A 22,266-nucleotide genomic window follows, 5' to 3' on the forward strand; every position below is an offset into this window, starting at 1 on the left:
CAGTGACGCATACACACATACCTCTAAACAGGCACACATCCCCACAACTACCATTGGTGACTAAGCGACAGGAGTACAACCCTCATACATATACGAAAGGAAATCATTTACTTTACATTTACTGGACTTTCTTAATAAAAAAAGTCTCAAAGAGCTGCAGGATCATATTGTTATATCCCATTCAAGTTAGTTGGAGGGCTAAACCAGAAGTTAGCTGTCACAGCCTATGGAGGTTTTTAGTGGGCATGTTCCATGGGTGCATGCTGTCCATAGAGCGTACACAGTATGTGTGATCACCATTTCCCATTCAACTTGATCGCGAAGTTGGCCTGCCACCACCACCACCACATAATGCAGTATTAGAGGTCATGGTCATTTCATGTATTTCTGTGAGATCTGGCTGACGCCCATTTCGACACCATGCTTTTGCCAGATATGAAACAATGGCAAGCCAATACAGCCATGAAAGCAAGTAAACTGGATCGACTTACATAGAGTCCACCCAACCTAAAAACCCATGTGAACTTAAAGTGGTGAGGAGGGATTGGGGGAAGAGAATCTCTAATATATTGAATTTGGACTGCAATACCCATTTTAAATGCTTTCTGTCAGTGTCACATGTTTCTGTGGCTCCAAATGATGTCACACAAACAAAATGGCAGCTCCTGGTTAGGGCATAGGTGTATAAGGTTGGGGCTGGGGTGAAGGGGTCATGTAGTGCAGTAGGTGTGTCACATAATAAATTGGGTGTGTTGTCTGCAGATAGACTCTTCTTGATCCCGCAGAAATATTATGGAACCCCCCTTGGGGTCAGGTGAGAGAGAAAAAGCTCTGTCTGTAAATCTGAAATTTAGAAATCTGAATGTATGGTTTATTAACCATGCTATCAAATTTATAACGTGTGCCCTTAATTACAAATTCATGCTCATGGACTTGTAAACCATTCTCTAAAAATCTTCAAATTTAAAAAAAAAAATTATAATATTGACAATCATATTATTCTTTTTAAAATAATGTCTTAATGTCTAGATTTTCATCACCCTGTTTGACATTGACATGACACAAAGTTTGGCTAACAAGTAATCTATAAACCATGTGCACAGATTTCTAAACCGAGAGTACAGATTTACACTTTGATCTTTTTTTCTCAGCTGAACCCATGGGGGCTCCATAAAACATGGATATGCTTGTTTTTGTTTTTTTTCCTGTGGGTTTTGAACATTAAGTGTGGTTTGACAGTCAGCATGCATTAATCTTGCAAAACACTGTTTGCAGTTGCTTTATGTGTGCATTAGGGTCTCTTTGGTGACTGCTGGGATGTGTGTGTTGTGGATGCATCCTGCATGTGCTGCAAACTGCTTCTGTGGGCTACAAGTTACAATTTGTGGTCCATCACTTGTATTTAACACATGAAATATTTAAATCATAATGCTGTTGTATGTTGAGAAATGAAACTGCCTCAGTCCAGATGTTTAGCCTATAGATTTGGCAATTGCATCCTCTTCCCTGACCATGGACATATTTTAAGCATAGTTTCTGCAGTCAAGCATAGGGAATCAGCAACAGGTAGGCAAAACAGACAAGTTAACAGGTGATAGGCAAAAGTTACGAATGAACAGAAGATAAACTCAACACTGTAGCAGAAAAAGGAAAAATATGTCTACACAAAACACAACAAAATTGGTAAGGAGCTAATGCGCAACCAACCACACAATCAGATTAAGAAAATCATTCATGCATGTTTTTACAGAGGCTAGTGGGCTGTGTACAGAAACAAACATGTGGCTTTCAAAACTGAACATATGATAAAAGAAACATTTTTACAAACCTGTCCACAAACATTGAGAATATTCTTGTAATTTCAACTAGGTTGTCATATTCTGCTTAAAGATGGGGCCTGCATGCCTTTTGGTTTGTTTTGCCTAATGTTACAACGTAGAGGAGTTGTCAGTCCAATATCTGTCTCTGCCCAGTGTGGTACTATAAATTAGAATAACCTCTGTCTTATACTCAGTCAGGTGCATAGACTGTATAAAAGAAAGGTCAGGTGGCAAGTTCTGAACTGAACAGAAATTATTTAGGCACGGCATTGGTTAGCACTGTTGCCTCATAGAAACAAAGCGCGCTTTCACACCACTAGTTCGATTATTTGGTCTGCACCAGGCAGTAAAATTGTTACTATGTATACAGGCTGCGGTGTGGTCCGCGTTCACACCTGCAAATGAATCAAGATTGGTCTGATCGACGTTCCCTCATCTTCCGGTAGAAGTACCAGAGGTCGGCATTTGGTGCGGAGACCACATCTTTTTGGAGGTCTCGGTCCACCGAGTGCGATTGATGCTTTCACACTAAACAGTTTTTATGTTTTCCCTGTTTTGACAAAGGTTCACCTGTATAGTCAAACAACACAAAGGTTTAGGTGTATCGAAACTCTAAAGTTCCCAGCCTACCCTGAACCGAAAACATGATTTGTTATTATTGGATGGATATGGTTGATGGACACTTGCCATGACTGTTGTATGACTGGTTTAAACCAAGAGAGTGTAAATCAGTGTAAATTGAGCTTTTGTTGCTGGATAGAAAAGTTATTTGTAACATTTGACCTTATGATGAAAAAAACTTCTATAAATGAGTCATGAGACAGACAGGAGAAGCCATGGCAACATGTGGACACATTTGAGGAGAAAACCTTTGTTGTGGCAGTGAATATTAATAGCAAATGGCTGGAAATGGAGAGTTTATGAGCAATGGCGCTCAATTTATTTCCCAAGAATTTGGGAGGCCCTTAAAGTTGGTGGAGTGAAATATGTATCATTCTGCTCCGCTAACAGATAAGTGAAAACATTTGTACACAGCATGAAACAGGCCAAGAAGGCTTCACAATGACAAGGCTCTATTCATCAGTCACTGAACAGTTTCCTGCAATCTTTTAAAAATGCCTCATGCAACCCTTAGAGTAGCTCCTGTAACACTCTTTATAAATACTATGGATGCACTGACTGCATGTTGATGCATGATTGACTACGCTTCCATTGGCATCAATGCTGTACTGGTATTTTGGACAAGTGCAGCCCCTAGTTTAAAAAAAAAACACCAGTTTTGACACTCAAAGACTCAAAACACTAAAAAAACTAAAAAAATATTATGCTATTGAAACTTCAAACCAGTTAGAGAAATGAAGGCAAGGGGCAAAAGAAGTGATTAACTTGTAAATTTTGAAAATGTCTCTCTTTGAGGTAGTATTAAAACTCCTTGATGTGGTGTTAAAATGCAGTAGATCTTAATGTAAATGTAGCCACTGAGTAGTGTCAATGAAACACTATAACAATTTAAAAAGTGGGATTGTGCATACAGCCAGCAGATGTCCTACATTGACACGTATCATACAAGGACCACTTTAAACTTTAAACTTCCAGTGCACATAGACATTTTTAGAAAGCAACGTTTATGTTACAGAGAATGCTTTTAATAAATAGCCATAAATGAGACTGAGAGGTACTGTTGCAGTCCCAAATAGTTTTGAGTGATTTCTTGTACAGATACTTTACTGACTTTATGATGTTTTCAGCACACTATACTGCATCCAGTGGTTCCAGCATTGGATAAGTGCCAACGGTTACTCTTGTTTTTGACTTTGCTCTAACTTTTATCCTTAAGTTAGAAGCCTAAAGGTTGTGACACATAGTTTAGAAAAATACACAGTGCTTAAGAGAGGTGACAAACTAAATATGTTACTTTTATGTTTGTATTTGTTTGTTTGCATAATTTTAGAACGTTTGCATCAAGTAACCAAGAATTGTTTCACTGCAAACATTTTCCAGTGCTTAGTTTAAACCTTGCAAAACATGAATATATTAATTTACATTGCACAAATATGTAACATGAGAATGTTTAGGTCTATAATGTGATTGAGTCACTGTTGTCTTATTGTATGATATTACCATCAGTTTTTACTATCTCATAGCACAAAATAATGTTAAATAGGTCACCTGTGGAGGTTTTCTTGTTCCTAAATCCAACTTGTTTCTCAAGATCCTTAGATTTCTAGTCCTTAAAACTTTTTTTGTCTATATTCACAAGTCAGACAAGTCTTGCAAGCATTATCCATTAGTGAGACTTGTCTGGTTTGTGAGACTGCCTGTGCTTGTATCAGAAAAAAAGCTGTCCAAACATTCTTTCGTCTGAATTGCATGACTCAACAATTGGATTTAAATGCCTTATTTAAATCAAGAATTTGCTGACTGTAGACATGAACATACATGGATAAACTCACTATTTAGTTACTTTCAAACACTGAATCGAAGACAAGAACGAGAAGGACAAGTGAGTCATGTTTGATGACACTTTCCTCAGAGAACATTTCTGCCAGGTGAAGACATTACACATAATAAGTGTTTGACTAAAAAGCACAAATCCATTGTAACCATTTGTTTAAGCTGTGCATCAAGACACAGACATGTAGCCTACACACAAACATTTTATTGGAGAATGGTAGTCTCGTCTAAAAAAAAAAAAGAAGAAAAAGATGTAGTATTGTAAAAGTGCCAAAATATACAGTACATCTACTTTAAGAACTCATGACTAGAACAAATTTACTTATTATTATTATTATTATTATTATTATTATTATTATTATTATTAGTGCTGTGTGGTAGACTATATTATTTTCATTATTAATATTATTTCTTGTCTCTTTCTGGACAAAATTATCTGGTGGATGTGTATTTGGGAGGCTAATGACCTCAATAATCCTAAAATTTGTAACTCTTCAAATTATTTTGGTAAAGTCATTCTTCAAAATCCAGGGCAAGACCATAAAAACACAATGAGGACAACAAGATGTAGACTGCCATACTACTATGCTACATAAATAATGGTCATAACACATGAGCAAAGTTACTCTCATAATTGGTTAGGGTGGTTTCAAAATTACAAATATAAACATAGTATAACGGTATATATCAAGCAACAGGCCAAACACTGTTAAAAAAAGAGACAGACAGGGACAACACTGGAGTTATGTGTGTCCTGTAACTCTGGCCGGTTAGATTTTATTCGTCATTGGTACATCCGGGCACTTTATTTTTTTTGATTGACAGTTGCCATGGCAACAAGCTAGAGCATCGCCATTTTGTCAGGAGGGTTTTTTTCCCCAGCTCAGTCTTTTCAAATGTTCTCCCTTCCCGCCGGAATAATGCTGTCAGTGGATGTACATTTGACGTTTTTGGATAACGAAATGCTTCTAGCGGATCGGATTATGAAGATCAAGAGGCCGACGTTTTAACATAGCTGAAATAATTAGGCGGCGCCGCACTAACTGAGTTGTCCGTGTCTCTGGTCCATCGGGCCGGTTCACTGCGCAGGTTTGGACCGCGCGCCATTTTGTGAAAATTGACACAAAAATTCCTAACCAAAATTATCAGAGGACACGGTTTCTGTTTCGCGTTTGAAACACTCCGAATTGAACCGCACTGTCGCGTTTGTCGAGGTGGCCGACGCTGTTTTTTCGCAAAGGCGGCGTTGAAATCGGAATTTGGCACACCGTTTATTGAGCGGTGGCTACAGTCGTTAGCTTGAGGCTAGCCAGGGCAGCTAGCTAACGTTAGCTGCGTTCATTTTGTCAACTAAGGTTAGCTAGTAAGTTATGCGTGCTAGTTAACGTTAGCATGTTGCTAGTCATCAGCTGATATAGAAAAGGCTAGTCAAAAGTTGCTTCGATCACCAATGTTGTCTATTAAAGCTGGGGATATGAAAGGCGTATTAAATCTGGCTGGCGAGTTATTTTAGAGTTTGCCGGTCAGGAGGAAAGAGAGGAGAGGGGGGATCGGATTTAACGTTAACATTACTCGCTAACCGTGCAGGGAGGGGAGAAATCTCAAGCTGGATAAGTTTCCTCATCATACAGGTTATTGGACTTTAAATGAAGATCGTGCCATCAGAGGTGAGCGACTATACATTTTCTCTTTGACATCAAGCCGTCATCGGCTCCTAAAAATAAAAAAAATGCACGTTAACGCTATATTTTTTATTGCAGATGTGTGTGTGTGTGTGTGTGTGTATAAATGTAACACGAATGGTTCACAATGATGGACGCGACAGTGAAGTTGAGGACGGTGGTGGTAGCTTATGGTATGGCGGCGGCTAGCTAACATTTTGTGGCGGTGCCGACTACTACCCGCTGAAGCCAGCGGTGTAACATTTGCTTCCAGTCAGTAGGTCAAACCGGACTCATATTAATGTCGGATGGGAGCAGCTTTTCCGGCTGGCTGTGGTGGACTAAGAAGGTGCAGCGGATTGGATTGTGTGTGTGTGTGTGTGTGTGTGTTGGGGGGCTTTGGAGGTGGGGGGGAGAGAGAGAGAGAGAGAGAGAGAGAGTCATGCTGGCACCGTGTTAACATTACAGCTAACTGCGATATTAGACACTGTCATTGTACGGATTGAAGCAAATGTTGCCGTGTTAGCTTAACAACCCCCAGCGTTTTGATTCACTGTCAATGCAATGTCTGATTTTATTAATTTAATATTACATGTGCACAGGTCGGGGTTTTTTTTTGGGGGGGGGGGGGGGGAGACGGCACCCGGAGCTCACCTATTAGCTAACCTGGCTAACGCCTGCTAGCTAATTCGGCTAACCTGGCTAATGGTTAACGCTGACTTGTTGACGAACCAGCTGAATGGGCCCCACACACAACCCGCTGGCTTGAACACAGCGTCACTAGCTAACGCTGGATTGGTGAGAGATATGCTTTGCTTGTCCCGCAGTTTTTCAGGGTAACGTTATAACGACGACAACGTTATAGCTAGTGAAGACTGCTAGCGGTGTAGCCTTGAATACGTTTTGTCATTTTTGTGTGTATATATATATTTTTTTTTTATATTTTTATTTATATATATATATATATATATATATATATATAGAATCACACACACACACACACACACATACATATACGCGGACCTTATGTAGCAAAGAGAGGACGCAAATTAACATGAATATGCTTTCTAAATCCCAACCATGACGAGATCTACCCCATCATCTGTAAGTATAGAGAGCCACTCGGGCACCACCGTCTTTTATCCACGAAGGTTAGGCTTTTTTATTTGGTCCCCCCCCCCTTTTCTTTCTTTCTTTCTTTTTTTTTGGATGGGTTACATTTGATTCAGCTTTGAAACGGATCTAATGAGTTGGGCGTGAGAAGAGATGACACATAGAGGGGCTTTATTACAAGAGGTCTTTTAGCCAACACTTATGATATGATACAGCTACTAATAGCAAGCTAGCTGTCGTTATATTTAGACCTAAAATAGGGCCCGTTTATGCCGTGATGATGAGTAGAGCCAGGAAAGGAACTGTTCATGTGTCAGTACTGAAAATGAAGAATAATCAAAAGGTTTGGGAGAGAGAGTTAAGAGCTACAAGTGTGCTTGCTAAAAAATAAAAAGAGGCTTTTTGTGGTCAATGAAAAGCTTGAATTTTATCCCAGTAGGGTTAGTGATATTTAAAAAGTCAGATATTATGTAAAATGGCCTCAAACCAAACTTTTTTGGCCCTTTTGTGAATTTGCATACGCTTGTATGGTAATTTCTCTCTTAGGTCAATTGGCCTCTGACTGTCAATTACCTATGTACCTATAAAAAGTCCCTAAATCCACTTCAATATAAAAAAAGTAGATTGTCTGTGGACATGGTGAGAAGGAGATCCAGTGCTGTGAAGTCCTCCTATTTTGTTTTTAATAGTTTCAAACAAGAGCTTCAGGCCTTCAATATTTTGAAAGTTTAATTGCCTGTGCTTTAACTACTTTTGACTGTTGCTCTACAAGAGGCTCGACTTTTTATATTTGGATTTTAGCTATGTATACATTTTTATATTTAAAAATCCTATATTTATTTACCCCCCAAAAGCACAAAAAGTTTTGGGGGTGTCACCTGTCCCTTCCTTTCAACTCCACAGTTTTACCACTATGAAGTTAAATAAATCCCCACCAAAGATGCACAATGATAATGATCTGTTTTTATTCTTTGTAGTGGGTTGTGGTTTGCTGCTGGACTCTCCTCCCAGGATGATATGAAATTTTACAGGAGACGATGCATCCAGGTTAGCTGCTATAATATATTAAGCCTTAACCCTCTGGTGGGAAGTGGTGAACCTAAGATCTCCTTCTCTTTAACTTATTTTTACTGTTTTTTAAAAAATAATTATTTTGCATCCACACTCAAAAATGTAAGGACATTAGTATGTGGGAAAAAGTCAAACAATCTGTAATTATAATAAAGATGTGTCACACTTAAGCTTTTTAATTTGACAGAGTTTAAAGTGACTGAAATTTGTTTCACATTATTGTCTTCAGGTCACAGCTGAACAAACAGGAAAATAAAAACAAACTAGTCATAAAAATATTAAAAGATAAATCAGGCTTATTGCTTTAAATTTGGTTTGAGATTTAAAAAAAACTATATTATACTATGAAAGGGTTCAAATTATAAGATTTAGACTTATCCAATTCATCTAAATTATTGTCAGTATATATTTGGGTTAACATAAATTTATTATTATTTAATATTATACAATATAACTATAATTATTATTAAGTATATAAGTGCGTGTGTATTTTTTATATATATATATATGTATGTGTGTGTACTTGCATGTACATAATAATATACACACAATCTCGGTTTCTTAAAATACAGCCTTTGCCTGTGCTCTATCATCTTACAGTTCCTCTTATTTCTGTCAGTGGATGTGTATTTTTTTCCCTTTTTTCCAAAGCTGGGTCAGCTTTCTAACGCTCTCAGATGGAGTGCAGGTTTTTGGGCTGTGCAGCTATTTTGCTGTCAGGCTCTTGTGTTGAAAGCAGCGTCTAAGTGTGCCAAAGTTCAATTTTATTTCTTGTTTATTTCTTGTTTTCTCATTGGAAAATGGGAGCAGCTCTGCCCTGGCAACAAAAGTAGGCTATTTGCATACTGCGTTGTGATTGGTCTGTGCATTGATGGGCTTGCCAAATCACGCTGTATCTCTGTGGTGATAGGCTATGCTAATTAGGTGCTGTTGCTGGGATTCTGAATAGTGGTTACTGTGTAGCACTGGTGAATTGTGTTGTCTGGTGAGAGATGCTGATAGCTGAACATGCTATTTAATAATTTTTTGATTCCTTCTGGCTTAAAATGAAGGATGATTCACTGTACAGTGTGGAGATGCTTTATTTTCACCCCTCTTTACTGTTAAACCTGCGGTTTTGCTCCTTTTTCTTCACAAAGGTTGATATATTACTGCTATATTTTATTTTATGGGTTATTCTTTTGATGCATTTTTGTTGTCTTTTACATGTTATACAAAAAGACACTTATGTATTATAACCTGACATTTCTCTCAACATTGCATTTATTCTTGTCATTGTTCTCCTCTTTTTATTATGCTTTTCTGTTTTAAAGTGGGATCTTAATAATTTCAACATAAATGTAAATATTACAAATACATAATCTGCATTTTGCATATATTTCTGTTCCCTTAAGGTAAATTAAGACATTTTAGTTAGATTTAGGAGCAAATAATGCTTATGTATATGAATTGTGCACAATATATAGCAAGTATATTTTCCTGTTTTGTTTTTTAGGCCATAATCTCATGTGTGGAAGAGAGGATGCAACAATTCTACATTAAGATTATCACCCTTTTTGCATCTTTCTGGGTTTTGTTGTATGTCATGTTGAGTTAAGTTAATATGCAACTCATGGCAGTGTTAATTTCTTCCAGGAGGAGAGACTTCAGCATGCAAACCTTCGTCCGTCCGGCTTGCGCCCTCTTTTTCTTTACACACTGCTGGTCTTCAGATGGCTGCTCCAATGCCCCATACGCACCAGCAGTACAGTGACCGCCACCAGCCAAGCACTGACCAATCTGTTACGGTCTTACCGTACAGCGACCAGACACCACAGCTCACTGCCAATCAGGTACACTAACAGGGTTACTACCTACACACGCTGCACTTGGATTCTTTTTTTCTTAAGTCTTAAAGTGTGGTATTGCAAGGATTGCAATACTTGTGTGATATTAAAGTCTACTTCCCTTTTTTTGCTGCTGTCACTAGGCAGAGTAGCTTCTTGTCAAATGTTTTTTGGGGTTTTTTCAGTCTAGCCCTTTAATATTGTACAAAATGTATTGTATTCAATTTAATGAACAGCCTCTGAGATTTAGCAAGAGTCCTGTTACTTACCATAGTACTGTGCATATTGTTTATGAAATGTTGTGATTTCCCCCTTTTGATACTTCAGAGGCACATGCCCCAGTGCTTTCGTGACCCAACTTCAGCTCCCCTGAGGAAGCTCTCCATTGACCTTATCAAAACATACAAACACATCAATGAGGTTAGTTTTTGTATTTACTTTAAATTCATCCATCTGTATAATCACTTTGTTATATTGTAAAGATTTTGAAAACTTTGCAAAATTAAGAGTAACATAAAACATCTTCCTGTGTCATCACGTGGACTGTTTTTGTTCATTTTTAGGTGTATTATGCAAAAAAGAAGCGACGGCACCAACAGGGTCAGGGTGAAGACTCCAGTCACAAAAAAGAGAGGAAAGTCTTTAATGATGGCTATGACGATGATAACTATGACTACATCGTCAAGAATGGGGAGAAGTGGATGGACCGCTATGAGATTGATTCCTTGATAGGAAAAGGATCCTTTGGACAGGTGCTTACCTATAAATTACACATACACACATTCTTGGTTGAGTATATATGATGAGAAAATAGCTATAAAGTTGAAGTATTTTGATTTCTAATGCTGCCATCTTATGGTTTTTCATTTTTAGTCAGTAGGTGTTAATGTTCATTTTAATAACAGCTGTTCAAGTTTAACAATTTGATGTTTTTTGTTGGCATCTTTAGGTCGTCAAAGCATATGACCGTGCAGAGCAGGAATGGGTTGCCATTAAGATCATCAAGAACAAGAAAGCTTTCCTCAATCAAGCCCAGATTGAAGTGCGCCTCCTAGAGCTCATGAACAAACATGATACCGAGATGAAATACTACATCGGTAATTCACTCTTGCAGTCTGCCTCAAATGTGACTAGACATAAAATACAATAAATGTTTTCCTTTATTTGACTAACACTTATAATTCCTTTCTTTTACAGTTCACCTAAAGCGTCACTTCATGTTCCGAAACCACCTCTGCCTCGTGTTTGAGATGCTTTCATATAATCTGTATGACTTGCTCCGAAATACCAACTTCCGCGGCGTTTCACTCAACCTCACCCGGAAGTTCGCCCAGCAGCTATGCACGGCGCTGCTCTTCCTGGCCACGCCTGAGCTCAGCATCATCCACTGTGACCTGAAGCCTGAGAACATCCTTCTCTGTAACCCCAAGAGAAGTGCCATCAAAATAGTGGACTTTGGCAGCTCATGCCAACTGGGACAAAGGGTACCTAGCTGCAGTTATCCTTATCAGCAACCATATGAATGTCCCTGATAGTGTGTGATGGTTCATGTGCTGATTCTGAATAATGGTGTAATGAGGAAAATCTAAATTGCTATGCTCTCTTTTTGTAGATATATCAATATATCCAGAGTCGCTTCTACCGTTCCCCAGAGGTGCTGCTGGGAATGCCGTATGATCTGGCCATCGACATGTGGTCCTTGGGTTGCATCTTGGTAGAGATGCACACTGGAGAACCTCTCTTCAGCGGAGCCAATGAGGTATAAGGCCAAAAAAATACTGAACTGAAATCTTCATTAATATTTGTTCTGTATTGTTTTTTGTAATGTGATTGAGTATTTGTTTAATTTCAACAACTATATTTGATCCCACATTAAAAAGTCTGAATTGTATGTGCGTGTGCATGTTCACATTCACCTCAATAAGAAAGTATGTCCATACTTTTGACTGGTACTGGTGGGAATTACCTGCAAGTGGACTTCACAAACTTGAAACATATCACACATTTGTCAGATATGGTGTTTTAACTGTGGTCACCTTGCTGAGCTTGAATGTTTTGACTGTTATAAGTCATGACATTTGATGACATTTAACTTCACCTGTAATGGATATAAAACTGTATTTATGTTTGTTGACTTTTAAATTGCAGGAATACAATATGAATGCCATTTACAAGTTTTGCTCTTTCGATTTCCTCTGATAGCATGTGAAGTAACTGTATTTATAAAAATTTCCCCAGGTGGACCAGATGAACAAAATAGTTGAGGTTCTTGGTATCCCGCCTAATCACATAATGGACCTAGCCCCAAAAGCCAGGAAGTTCTTTGAGAAGCTTTCGGATGGTACATGGAGTGTTAAGAAGACCAAAGATGGCAAAAGGGTGAGCTCATGTCTTTGCAGCTCTTCTGAAGTCTTTTTTGTGTTGTAATTATTATTTTTGAAAAGATAGTTAATGTTAGTATATACATAAGTCAGTGGTGTGTTCATCTCTTAATCTTTGTCTACTTTGCCTTTTAAATAGTATAAACCTCCAGCCTCGCGGAAGCTCCACTCCATCCTGGGTGTGGAGACAGGGGGTCCAGGTGGCCGACGGGCGGGAGAGTCTGGCCATGCTGTTGCTGACTACTTGAAGTTCAAGGACCTGATACTCCGGATGCTGGACTATGACCCTAAGAGCCGCATCCAGCCCTACTATGCCCTGCAGCACAGCTTCTTCAAGAAGACTGCGGATGAGGGGACCAATACAAGTAGCAGCGTGTCTACAAGCCCCGCATTGGAGCAGTCCCAGTCTTCAGGAACCACCTCCAGCACCTCCTCTAGTTCAGGTAACAAATGACTTCACTGCAGTTAGAGTATTGAGTATTGATCGAGTACATTTGTAAAACTTTTAATGTGAGCTGTAGCAAATTTAAAAAGTAAGATGAACCTTTCAACTACTTATTCATATGTACTTCACTCTTGAACTTCAAACAGCATCAACATTTGTGCTTTAGTAAACGATTGCTTATTCTATTTAATGATATGTTGCGAAGGCTGCATTTTGTGTGACACTTATTTTTACCCCTCAGGAGGGTCATCTGGGACAAGTACCAGTGGCAGAGCAAGATCAGACCCTACCCATCACCACTTGCATAGTGGAGGACACTTTGGCACAGCCATGCCTGCCATTGATGGTGACAGCCTCTGCCCACAGGTTAGTAGCTACTCACAAATAAAGTCGAGTTTATCAAATGCATCAATTTTAATCATAATTTTAATCTGTTTCTTAATATCAGTAAAAATTCAAATAAAGTGCCCTTAAGATGTTACATGAATAAGAAGGGACTCTTTGTATAATGTCTGTCAGGCCGTATTTGGAGGAATGATTCATTTTCAAACAGGTGACTCTTGTTATTTGCTTGACATTAACAGGCAAGACAGCCTTACCCACCCCCGCTGGTGTGGGGAGGTGGCGTCGGACCAGAGTCAGTCGCCGGAGAGACCCACCCAGTCCAGGAGACCACCTTCCATGTTCCCCCTCAGCACCCTAAGGCCCTGCATCCCCACTCACATACTCATCACCACCATGGGCAGATGATGGCTACGCGGCCACGCCCACGCCACTACACCTCCCCGACACACAGCTCCTCGACACAGGACTCCATGGAGGTGGTTCATGGCCATCTGTCTATGACCTCCCTGTCTTCCTCTGCCTCCTCTTCCTCTACATCGTCCTCTTCCACTGGGAACCATGGCAACCAGGCCTACCAGCTCCGCCATTTGCCTGCCGGAGCCCTTGACTTTGGTCAGAATGGTGGGCTGAGCATGGGGCTAGGTGCCTTCTCGAACCCACGGCAGGAGACTGGCATGGCAGCGCACCCTGCATTCTCCATGGGCACGAACACAGGGCCTGCCCACTACCTAGCGGAAGGCCACCTGGGCATGAGGCAGGGCATGGACCGGGAGGAGTCTCCAATGACTGGAGTGTGTGTGCAGCAGAGTTCAATGGCCAGCTCGTGACTGCACTGACATTTGGCTGTGTGTTCCCCCTGTGCGTCATTTTTAAGGTGGTGTTTTTTACTACAAGGTGTGTTGAGAACAAAAGCTGCTCACGTCAGAAGGGAGATATCACTGAACCGCTACTACAGAGAAAAACCTTTGTTAAAAAGTATATATGTAATTTTCATCAGTTTTTCTTTTGCAATCATTAGGCACAAAATAATACTGCAGAGTAACCATAGTGAGATTGAGACATCCATCTTACCATTTCACCAGTTTCATGTAACCACCAAGTAATCACCATATGGTATTATGTGGCAAAATCTTCTAAGGAGCATTTCAGAGCAAAGTTTGAAGCTGTTTTGCAGGTAGCTGTTGGTGATGAAATGCTTGGCGTCCTCTTTTCGTGGACTGCCTGACATTACTGTTCCACTGGTTCTTAATTATTTTGCCCTTTTTAAGTGAAATTTCACGTAAAAGCTGCTTGTAAATCCTGTAGCTTGACAATGAGGGGAAGTGTTTGCGGTGATATTTCTTGTTGTTGGTCGGTATTGTGTAACTCTTGTTAAAGGGGAGCACATAGCAGTGGAGTCCCTATAGCGTGTGCTGGCCGGGTGGAGAGGAGACCCCGCAGGTTGATACTTGACACCAACCGGGTCGAAGGAGAGGGAAGCACCACCCCTCAGGCCTAGAGGCCCCGTAGTCCTGCAAGCTGCAACCGGGCCCGGCACAGACGAGAGCAGCGATGGGCACGGGAGACGAAAGGATCCAGCCCAGCGAAAGGAAGACAGTCAGTGGCTGGTTCTGAATAACCCTTTGGCCTTATGACTCATGGACTTGGAATGGGATGGAGCTGGACATTATCATTTGAATTAAGATGGCTTTTCTCTATTTTTCTCTCTAGACAGCCCTTAATTCTTTAAGGAAATTAAAACAATTTAGAAAAGGTAAATAAGAATGGTAATTTGAGGCCTTTCTCGACAAAGATTTCTTCTTCAGCAGGGCCCCACATAACAGGGTCTTATTGTACACAACAACCTCCTAAACATTACTTCCTTGAAAATCTTATTCACTGGTTAAGGATTTTGCAGTGGAAAGAACTATTCCAGAGTCTACCCTTTTATGTTTTTGTTATTTTTCCCTTTTGCATGTAGTTCCTCATCAGAACCACCTGCACAAGTCTCTCCATCCAAAACATGGAAACTGAAGAAAAAAAAATGAGTTAAGTGACTGCCTTTTTTCTCCTCAAATTATGCTGTGAATTTTACAAGAATTTATTTTCCCTTTGGATATGTTTTTATACCAAAGCAGTTGTTTTATAGCATATAGGTGTCTGTAACCAATAATGTAGCAGTTCACCACTTTGACGCAAAGTTTATCAAGATCTTATTTTAACGTCAATACAAACAGCTGCAATATATTACTTTAGCAAAACTGGAGACCGTTGTTGAGACCGTTGGCTATTGTGTATTCTGGCCAGATTTGTTTGCAACGTTTTACCAAAACTGTTTCCATATTAATTGGTAGATTATTTTGGGAGTCTTTTCAAACTTTGGTATGTTAGAGAATTTGGTAGTTACTCTGCAGGCTCCGGAGTAGCAAGATAGAAGCTGATGGTTAAAAAAAAAAAGGAGACTAATGCGTTCTATTTCTGTGTTTTGTCGTTTTTCTTTTGCCCCCATCATACTATTTCAAAGGGTTTTGCTGCCTTTCATACATCATTTGGTCAACTTGGCTAGTTTCTGCCGTGAAGCAAGACTTTATGTCATTTTCTTGGCATGGTAAGGATAATTGTGGCAAATCAGTTTGTGTTGAATGGTATTGTTCTGATTTGGTAGGGCAGATCCCCATGATTGTTGTCCTATTCAAAGGGAAAGGGTGTCCGTCAGCCCACAATCACATGCTTTGCCTAGGCAGACATGCATGTCCTCAAAACATTACAGTCAAAAACCAGATTTTCTTTTTTTTGATATCAGGGATTTTGAAGTGCTTTCTTTCTTCTGTTGCTCATTTTACCAGTTTTTGAAATTAGAGAGAAAACCTGCTCACAGCCACCGTTCAAATTAAAGGGCAGGGCCACAGGTCATGCTGTTGTCATTTTAAAGGAGAAACCATCATAAGAAATCATGCTTGGTATTTCCACAAACACAAATGTAAAGCTACCTATATTGAGATTGGGGTTTTATCTGGATGTCAAGGTTAATTGCAAATTTGCAATCATTTTTCATACCCCGCAGAATTTGAGACATTTAGAAATTGCCAGTGGTTTTATTACTGGCACTCATACTGGTACTAAACATTCCAAAAATAAAGACTGAAAAAGAAAAAAAAATTGACTGCAGTGACTCGTAAGTGTGCGCCTATTTCAGATCATGCTGATTGACCTCTTATTTAGAGCAGTTGTCATGAAATGCAGCCCCTTTTTAATAGTTGAAATAGAATTTATGTATATATTTATATTTTTTTAATAAAGGAAGTATAGAACTCACTACCTTGCTCCTGCTGGTATGTTGATTATGTTTGTCAATTTGGTGACCATTCAGTGGGCAGGAACTCCTGTTTTCTTAGTGGCAAAACCTTGCCTTTTGGCAAAGGTACTTGACTACATCAGGACAACACTATGAGGTAGGGTTTGAATCAAACAGGGAAAGCTAGATCTTCAAACCTTAATAATTTTCACAGGGTATATTGTAAGTGCATGTACATCACAAACCTTACTTTTTGGTTATATGAGAAGCACATGGTTGAAAAAAAGGTTCCATCTTTCATAAGCCTGTTCAGTTTGTGGGTTATACACAAACACGTATACTTGTTGACATATCTGAACACCCAACAGAAGTTGAAATCCTCTTATTTAATTTGGATTTATCCTTTTCATTTTTTGATTTCACATTTTTTCACTTTTTTTGTACATGCAACATGCACTATAGAATTGAACAGCATGGGGGAAAGGATAAGTCCATGTATCCACAGATTGTAAGATCTAGTCAAGACTTTGCTGTGTTTATGACAATGCCCTTTGTATTATATTAAGACAGTCTTATGTATGATATATAAAAAGAAGTTAATTGAATTGCTCTGTGTGTCTTTATTGTTCTCTGCCAACTCCATTTACATTAGCTACTGTCAAAGAGATGTTCACTATTCACCACCAGTAACATGATCATACATAATCTACAAAGATGCGTCATCACGCAGCGCTTCTCCCTCTACCTGACATGTCTATGTTAAATGAATGTATAAAACAGTAAAGACAGAGTAGTGATAAAAACATGTCTTTATTGTTATGACATTTTATAAAAGAAAAGGACGCGCTCTTCAACGCCCTGGCTCGTTGGTCTAGGGGTATGATTCTCGCTTCGGGTGCGAGAGGTCCCGGGTTCAAATCCCGGACGAGCCCTGTTTTTCTCTCGGAGCAAAAAAAAAATCCAAATTGTGAAAGGAGAGTGACTATGACTCATACATTACCCACGTGAGTACAAAATAAATCAATATAATCTCAACATCTGCCAAAGAAACAACTCTTGTCACTTGTAGCACATTTTATATTTTGCTTCAGTGGTGTGTTTTTTTTGTGCGGTTTTCTGTTGATATTGGTGTTTCTGGTATTATTAAAGAGGGCAGATGACTCATATTATGAAGCTCAAATTGTCCCGTCCAAATCCACGTAAAAAAAAGCAGGGCTCGTCCGGGATTTGAACCCGGGACCTCTCGCACCCTAAGCGAGAATCATACCCCTAGACCAACGAGCCAGATGTATAAAGGCATTTCAAAGCAGTATTTTGTAACATGGCCTATTTCATCGATGATGCTGTCTTTTCTCTTTGTTTATTTAATGACAGCTACGGTGGAAAACTAACGGTATGTGTTAGCTAGTTAATAGTTACAACAATCACCGGGAGGCATCAGTAGGATAGACTGCTAGTGATCGATAGCTAATGCGTTTTTGCTCCACAATAGCGATCCTTTATCAATATCTAGAGTCAGCTAATGTTTGTCGTTTTGTCTCTGTAACTTCTGAAACAGGTCATCACATAGCATCTACTACACATCACCTAGTTTAGGACGTAAAGAGAGAATAAAGCTGAATGCCCTGCCCTCGTAGCTAGCTTTGTTAGCTCCTGTTTTGTGCTGAATCAATCAGAGGGGGGCAGCAGTAAGTCTGGAAGAGCCACTGCTGACACATGGGCAAAGAAGAAGAACAAAGGGAAGGGGTGCTATATTTTAATTGGTTAACGGGTTCTTCTGCGAAGCGCGGATGTCCAATAGCGAAAGAGAACAGTTCCGCTCTGACCAATCAGAGCGTGTCGTGGGCGGGACGGCATCCTGCAAACCGATCTATTCTTCACTCTGAGCGTTTTGAATGTACGGTGAAACCTCCGCGCTGTTTAACAGTTGCCTTTTGGAAACGCCTATCAGACACTGTTGTGGCAATATAAGTTTGTCTGTGAGTGTGTGTATTTATTCAAATCCACGCAAGCCTTTAAATTAAAGCGCTAAAAGTCACCATCGATCTAACAGGGAAACTGAAGTTAGCTGATGGTCCTAGTTAGCTGAGTTAAGCTAACTGGCTAGCCCGAAGCATGCCGAATTTTTGCGCGGCCCCAAACTGTACACGGAAGAGCACACAGTCAGATTTGGCATTTTTTCGGTTTCCACGGGACCCTGAGAGGTAAGGCATCACACCTGCCCGTTAACATAGTTATGCATCCGATCACCCATGTGTGGTTTCTTAGTTAGGAGTTGCACGAAAATCATTTAAGTTGGTTACTAACGAGCACATAACTGCATATAAACCCCAGAGATGTATTTTCAAATGGATTTCTAATATAAGTAAATATTTACCAACGCCTATATGAACATAGAAGCAAGAAAAGTATGTGGTTTGTTTGTGGATTTCTTTTTAACTCCAGTGTTTACGTTGCTGGCTGTGAACTAAGTCACGATCAAAGTCTCTGTTTTTAAACTTTGTGGCAGGGATGAATTAGTTTATATTCTTGGTAGACAATACAGATCCTTTATTAACCTGGGTCTAGATATTTGGCATTAATAACTTGGATGTAATGTTGTCACTGCATATTTCTCAGTGACAACATGACATATTTGATCATGTGACATACAGTAATCCATTTGTCCTTTGATGTATTAGTTCATCTTTTAAATTTGACTGAGCTGTTGTCAGATCTGTCTTCACAATGTGACATTTGTGACATCCTTTGTTATATAATGTGACAGTTGTAGTATACAGTACCTGTCATGTTTAGGTATGTGTTACTTTTCCAGTATGAACAAATCAAACACTCAGTAGATGGTCAGAGATAGTATACGTTTTCAGTGTAACCCTGAAATGTCAACCAAATTTGTTGTGTGTGTTTTTTTTTTCAGATGCCGAATTTGGGTAGAGAACTGCCGCAGGGCAGATCTAGAGGCGAAAACATCGGACCAGTTAAACAAGCACTACAGATTATGTGCGAAACACTTCGACCCAGCGATGGTGTGCAAAACGGTGAGTATGTGACATGGTTGTAGTCTGCAACCTGGAAGAAGGTTTTCATTCTTGTCCAAAATATGTTAGTCACTTACTAAAAAGTGAATGTGTTGCTTTCCAGAGCCCCTATAGGACTGTACTGAAGGATACAGCTATTCCCACCATATTTGATCTGACAAGCCACCTAAAAAATCCTCATACCAGACATCGCAAGCGGATTAAAGAACTTGTAAGAAAAATAAATATCAGATCTCTCACCTTTCTTTCAAATGCACTGCTTTAGTTTTCTGACCAAAAGATGCCTGATTCTTTCATTTTAGACTGAAGAAGATTTGAAAAAGATCAAGGAAAGGAGATGTAAGTGAATTGGAAATCATAAATATACAATTTTTAAAAAGCATCTTAATTTTATTTGGCACCAATTACCTGCAAATGATCATTGTCATTTTCTTCTCCCTCCCTCTCTCTCTCTCTCCCAGTGGCATCCTCTATTGACCAGCTTGCTTCTAAAAAAGAAGCAACAGCTGAGGATAGCAATACCACCAATGAAGATGAACCTCAACTGTCCACAGAGGAGAAGGAGTTTCGTGATTACTTGAGGTCCTTGTTTGAGGTTGTGGTCACGTTAGGAAAACAGAGCATCCCCTTAGCGGTGGACAAAGCATCTGAAGCTGAATACAAGTCCAACAACTTCCAGGCCCTTCTAGATTATCGCATGAACGCTGGAGACGAAGCTCTGAGGAAGCGGTTTGATGCAACAGCTGTGAACACAGAATACCTGTCTGCAACCCAGCAGGGCCAGCTGCTGGATGTGTGTGAGAACACAGTGAGAGAGGAGATGCTGATGGAGGTGAGAGAGAGTCGCTTCTTCTCTCTAGTCACAGGCGACCTTGTTGAATTTGCCAAAGAGAAACATCTGCCTGTCTTTCTACGCTTTGTGAATCAACAAAATGTCCTTCGAGAGGAATTTTTGGACTTTGTGCCATTTGATGGTGACGAGTCTGCGCTGGTAGAGAGGCTAGAGGCCCAGCTGACTGACCGTTGGGGTCTCAGCATGGAGGACTGTCGGGGTCAGGCACACAAGGCCACTGGGTCCTCCACCACCAAGATGAAAGCTGTGGCAGTATTACTGATGGAAAAGTATCCCTTGTTATTGCATATGCCTTGCTCCCATACAGCATTGAACATTCACCTGGCCAAAAATCTACCTTTTCCTAACGTCCAGATCATCATGGAGACTCTGAGGAGGATCGGTGCGTTCTTTAGAAACCCGTTCACTCAGGATGAGCTCGAGAAGGCTATCTTTACTCACTACCAGAAAAATGAAGAGAAAGGAGCTACACTGAAACAAGCTTGTAGCCCAGGTTGGACAGAGCAACACAATGTCTTTGATGTGCTGCTAGATATATTACCACCCCTTGTGTTGTGCATGGACAGCATTCGAGGCAATGGTGATGGAAAGTTTGCTGATGTTGTCACAGGAGATGCATATTCCATCATGGAAACTCTGGCTGACTTTGAGATTGTCGTCACCATCGTCATCTTAAAAAATGTCCTCATGTTCACCAGAGCCTTTGGCAGGAACCTCCAAGGGGAGACACTCGATGTGTTTTGTGCTGCCAACAGTCTAACTGCTGTCCTGCATTCACTGAACGAGGTCAATGACAACATCGATGTCTATCATGAATTCTGGTACGAGGAGGCTGTGAGTGTGGCCACAATAATGGAGATCCCTGTGAGGGTCCCGAGGCTGTTCCTTCGGAAGCAGCGTGCAGCCGATGTAGGAGAAATCCAAGCAGAGGCATATTTTAAGGAGTATGTTACAATCCCCGTTATCCATGGCATCATGCAAGAGGTGGAGGACATGTTCTCCGAAACCAACATCAAAGCCCTTAAATGCCTGTCACTGGTACCAGCTATCATGGGCCAAATGAAGTTTAACACCACTGAGGAGAACTATGCAGATGTTTATCGTAATGACCTCCCCAACCCAGACACACTTCCCGCAGAACTTCACTGCTGGAGGATCAAATGGAAGCACCGGGGAAAAGAGGTGCGTTTGCCCACCACCATCCACGAGACACTGCAGCTTCCAGATGTCAAGTTCTTTCCCAACGTGAACGCCTTCCTCAAGGTGCTCTCCACCTTGCCGGTGCTGAAATTAGAGGACAACAAAAGTGACGTAGCCAGTGAACGACTGCAGGCCTATCTTGACAGCATGTCTGCAAAGCAGTGGAACAGAAGCCTTGCCATGCTTAACATAAACACTCATGTCAAACATGACTTAGACGTCATGGTAGACAAATATTGCAGACTGTACCCAGAGGACGATCCTGAAGCTGAGGCAGAGTCTGAGGAGGTGGCAGAGGAAGATGTGGCAAAATGAAAAGCTTGTGCAGTAATGAAACTGATTGCAGCAGATCAGTAATCACATTACTATCAGCCTCTAATGTGTGTCTGGTGTATATACATCTACATCTTTGTACTAATAATTTAAATGTGAATATGTAATTAAATGACATGAGTGTTCAGTCCCTTAAATTTCCAAGAAAAAATGATGTATATAAATGCCTCAGCCTGATTTTACATTGTATAAATTGTTAAAATAAATGATTAATAACTCATGTTGACTGAGAAAATGATGAAACCTCAAAAATGTGCATAATACGAAAGGTGATGTATTTTTATAACATGCTCATTAAATGTGTTGGGTTTCTTTATTTGTCTTTTTTTTTAAATGTTCTGTTCCCTTTGCTGTTGATCTGCAAGTGTTTCTTTTTTTAAGCTACTGTGAGGCAGGAAGAGCACAAGAGGGAGCAGTTACACCAACATTCACATCAGCATCATTCCTGAATT

General features: G+C 40.1%; 2 protein-coding genes and 2 non-coding genes across 6 annotated transcripts; 3 read left to right on the top strand and 1 right to left on the bottom strand.

The window, feature by feature from the left end:
• The first annotated feature begins 5,127 nt into the window (after window positions 1-5,127).
• dyrk1ab (dual-specificity tyrosine-(Y)-phosphorylation regulated kinase 1A, b) lies at window positions 5,128-16,995 on the top strand. Of its 3 annotated transcripts, XM_053320564.1 has the most exons (12): window positions 5,128-5,941; window positions 8,026-8,095; window positions 9,755-9,951; window positions 10,273-10,365; window positions 10,509-10,697; window positions 10,895-11,042; window positions 11,143-11,429; window positions 11,558-11,704; window positions 12,184-12,324; window positions 12,466-12,769; window positions 13,013-13,137; window positions 13,356-16,995. In XM_053320564.1, exons 2-12 carry the CDS (start codon window positions 8,086-8,088, stop codon window positions 13,941-13,943), a joined length of 2,229 nt encoding a protein of 742 aa, XP_053176539.1. In that variant the 5' UTR covers window positions 5,128-5,941; window positions 8,026-8,085; the 3' UTR covers window positions 13,944-16,995. The 3 variants fall into 3 exon arrangements, with proteins under 3 accessions (XP_053176539.1, XP_053176540.1, XP_053176541.1); XM_053320565.1 differs by lacking the exon at window positions 8,026-8,095; XM_053320566.1 differs by lacking the exons at window positions 5,128-5,941; window positions 8,026-8,095 and adding an exon at window positions 6,180-6,284.
• A 255-nt stretch (window positions 16,996-17,250) lies between these two features.
• Window positions 17,251-17,322, top strand: trnap-cgg (transfer RNA proline (anticodon CGG)). The gene has a single exon. It is a non-coding gene; the product is annotated as a tRNA-Pro (tRNA).
• A 280-nt stretch (window positions 17,323-17,602) lies between these two features.
• Window positions 17,603-17,674, bottom strand: trnap-agg (transfer RNA proline (anticodon AGG)). The gene has a single exon. It is a non-coding gene; the product is annotated as a tRNA-Pro (tRNA).
• Window positions 17,675-18,297: 623 nt separating this feature from the next.
• thap12b (THAP domain containing 12b) lies at window positions 18,298-22,053 on the top strand. The gene is made up of 5 exons (XM_053320944.1): window positions 18,298-18,594; window positions 19,308-19,428; window positions 19,532-19,639; window positions 19,731-19,767; window positions 19,890-22,053. The coding sequence occupies exons 1-5, from the start codon at window positions 18,506-18,508 to the stop codon at window positions 21,794-21,796; spliced, it is 2,262 nt and encodes a 753-aa protein (XP_053176919.1). The 5' UTR covers window positions 18,298-18,505; the 3' UTR covers window positions 21,797-22,053.
• Window positions 22,054-22,266: the final 213 nt, after the last annotated feature.

This window comes from Scomber japonicus, chromosome 6, assembly GCF_027409825.1.
Source record: "Scomber japonicus isolate fScoJap1 chromosome 6, fScoJap1.pri, whole genome shotgun sequence".
Taxonomy (NCBI): Eukaryota; Metazoa; Chordata; class Actinopteri; order Scombriformes; family Scombridae; genus Scomber; species Scomber japonicus.

Excerpts from the sequence above, each read along its gene's own strand:
- dyrk1ab (XM_053320564.1), top strand. Across the intron at positions 10,698-10,894 it reads GAAAAGGATCCTTTGGACAG|GTCGTCAAAGCATATGACCG; the intron begins GTGCTTACCTAT and ends TGGCATCTTTAG. Across the intron at positions 12,770-13,012 it reads CAGCACCTCCTCTAGTTCAG|GAGGGTCATCTGGGACAAGT; the intron begins GTAACAAATGAC and ends TTTACCCCTCAG.
- thap12b (XM_053320944.1), top strand. The coding sequence starts at position 18,506 with ATGCCGAATTTTTGCGCGGCCCCAAACTGTACACGGAAGAGCACACAG. Across the intron at positions 19,640-19,730 it reads GCAAGCGGATTAAAGAACTT|ACTGAAGAAGATTTGAAAAA; the intron begins GTAAGAAAAATA and ends CTTTCATTTTAG. Across the intron at positions 19,768-19,889 it reads AAAGATCAAGGAAAGGAGAT|TGGCATCCTCTATTGACCAG; the intron begins GTAAGTGAATTG and ends TCTCTCTCCCAG.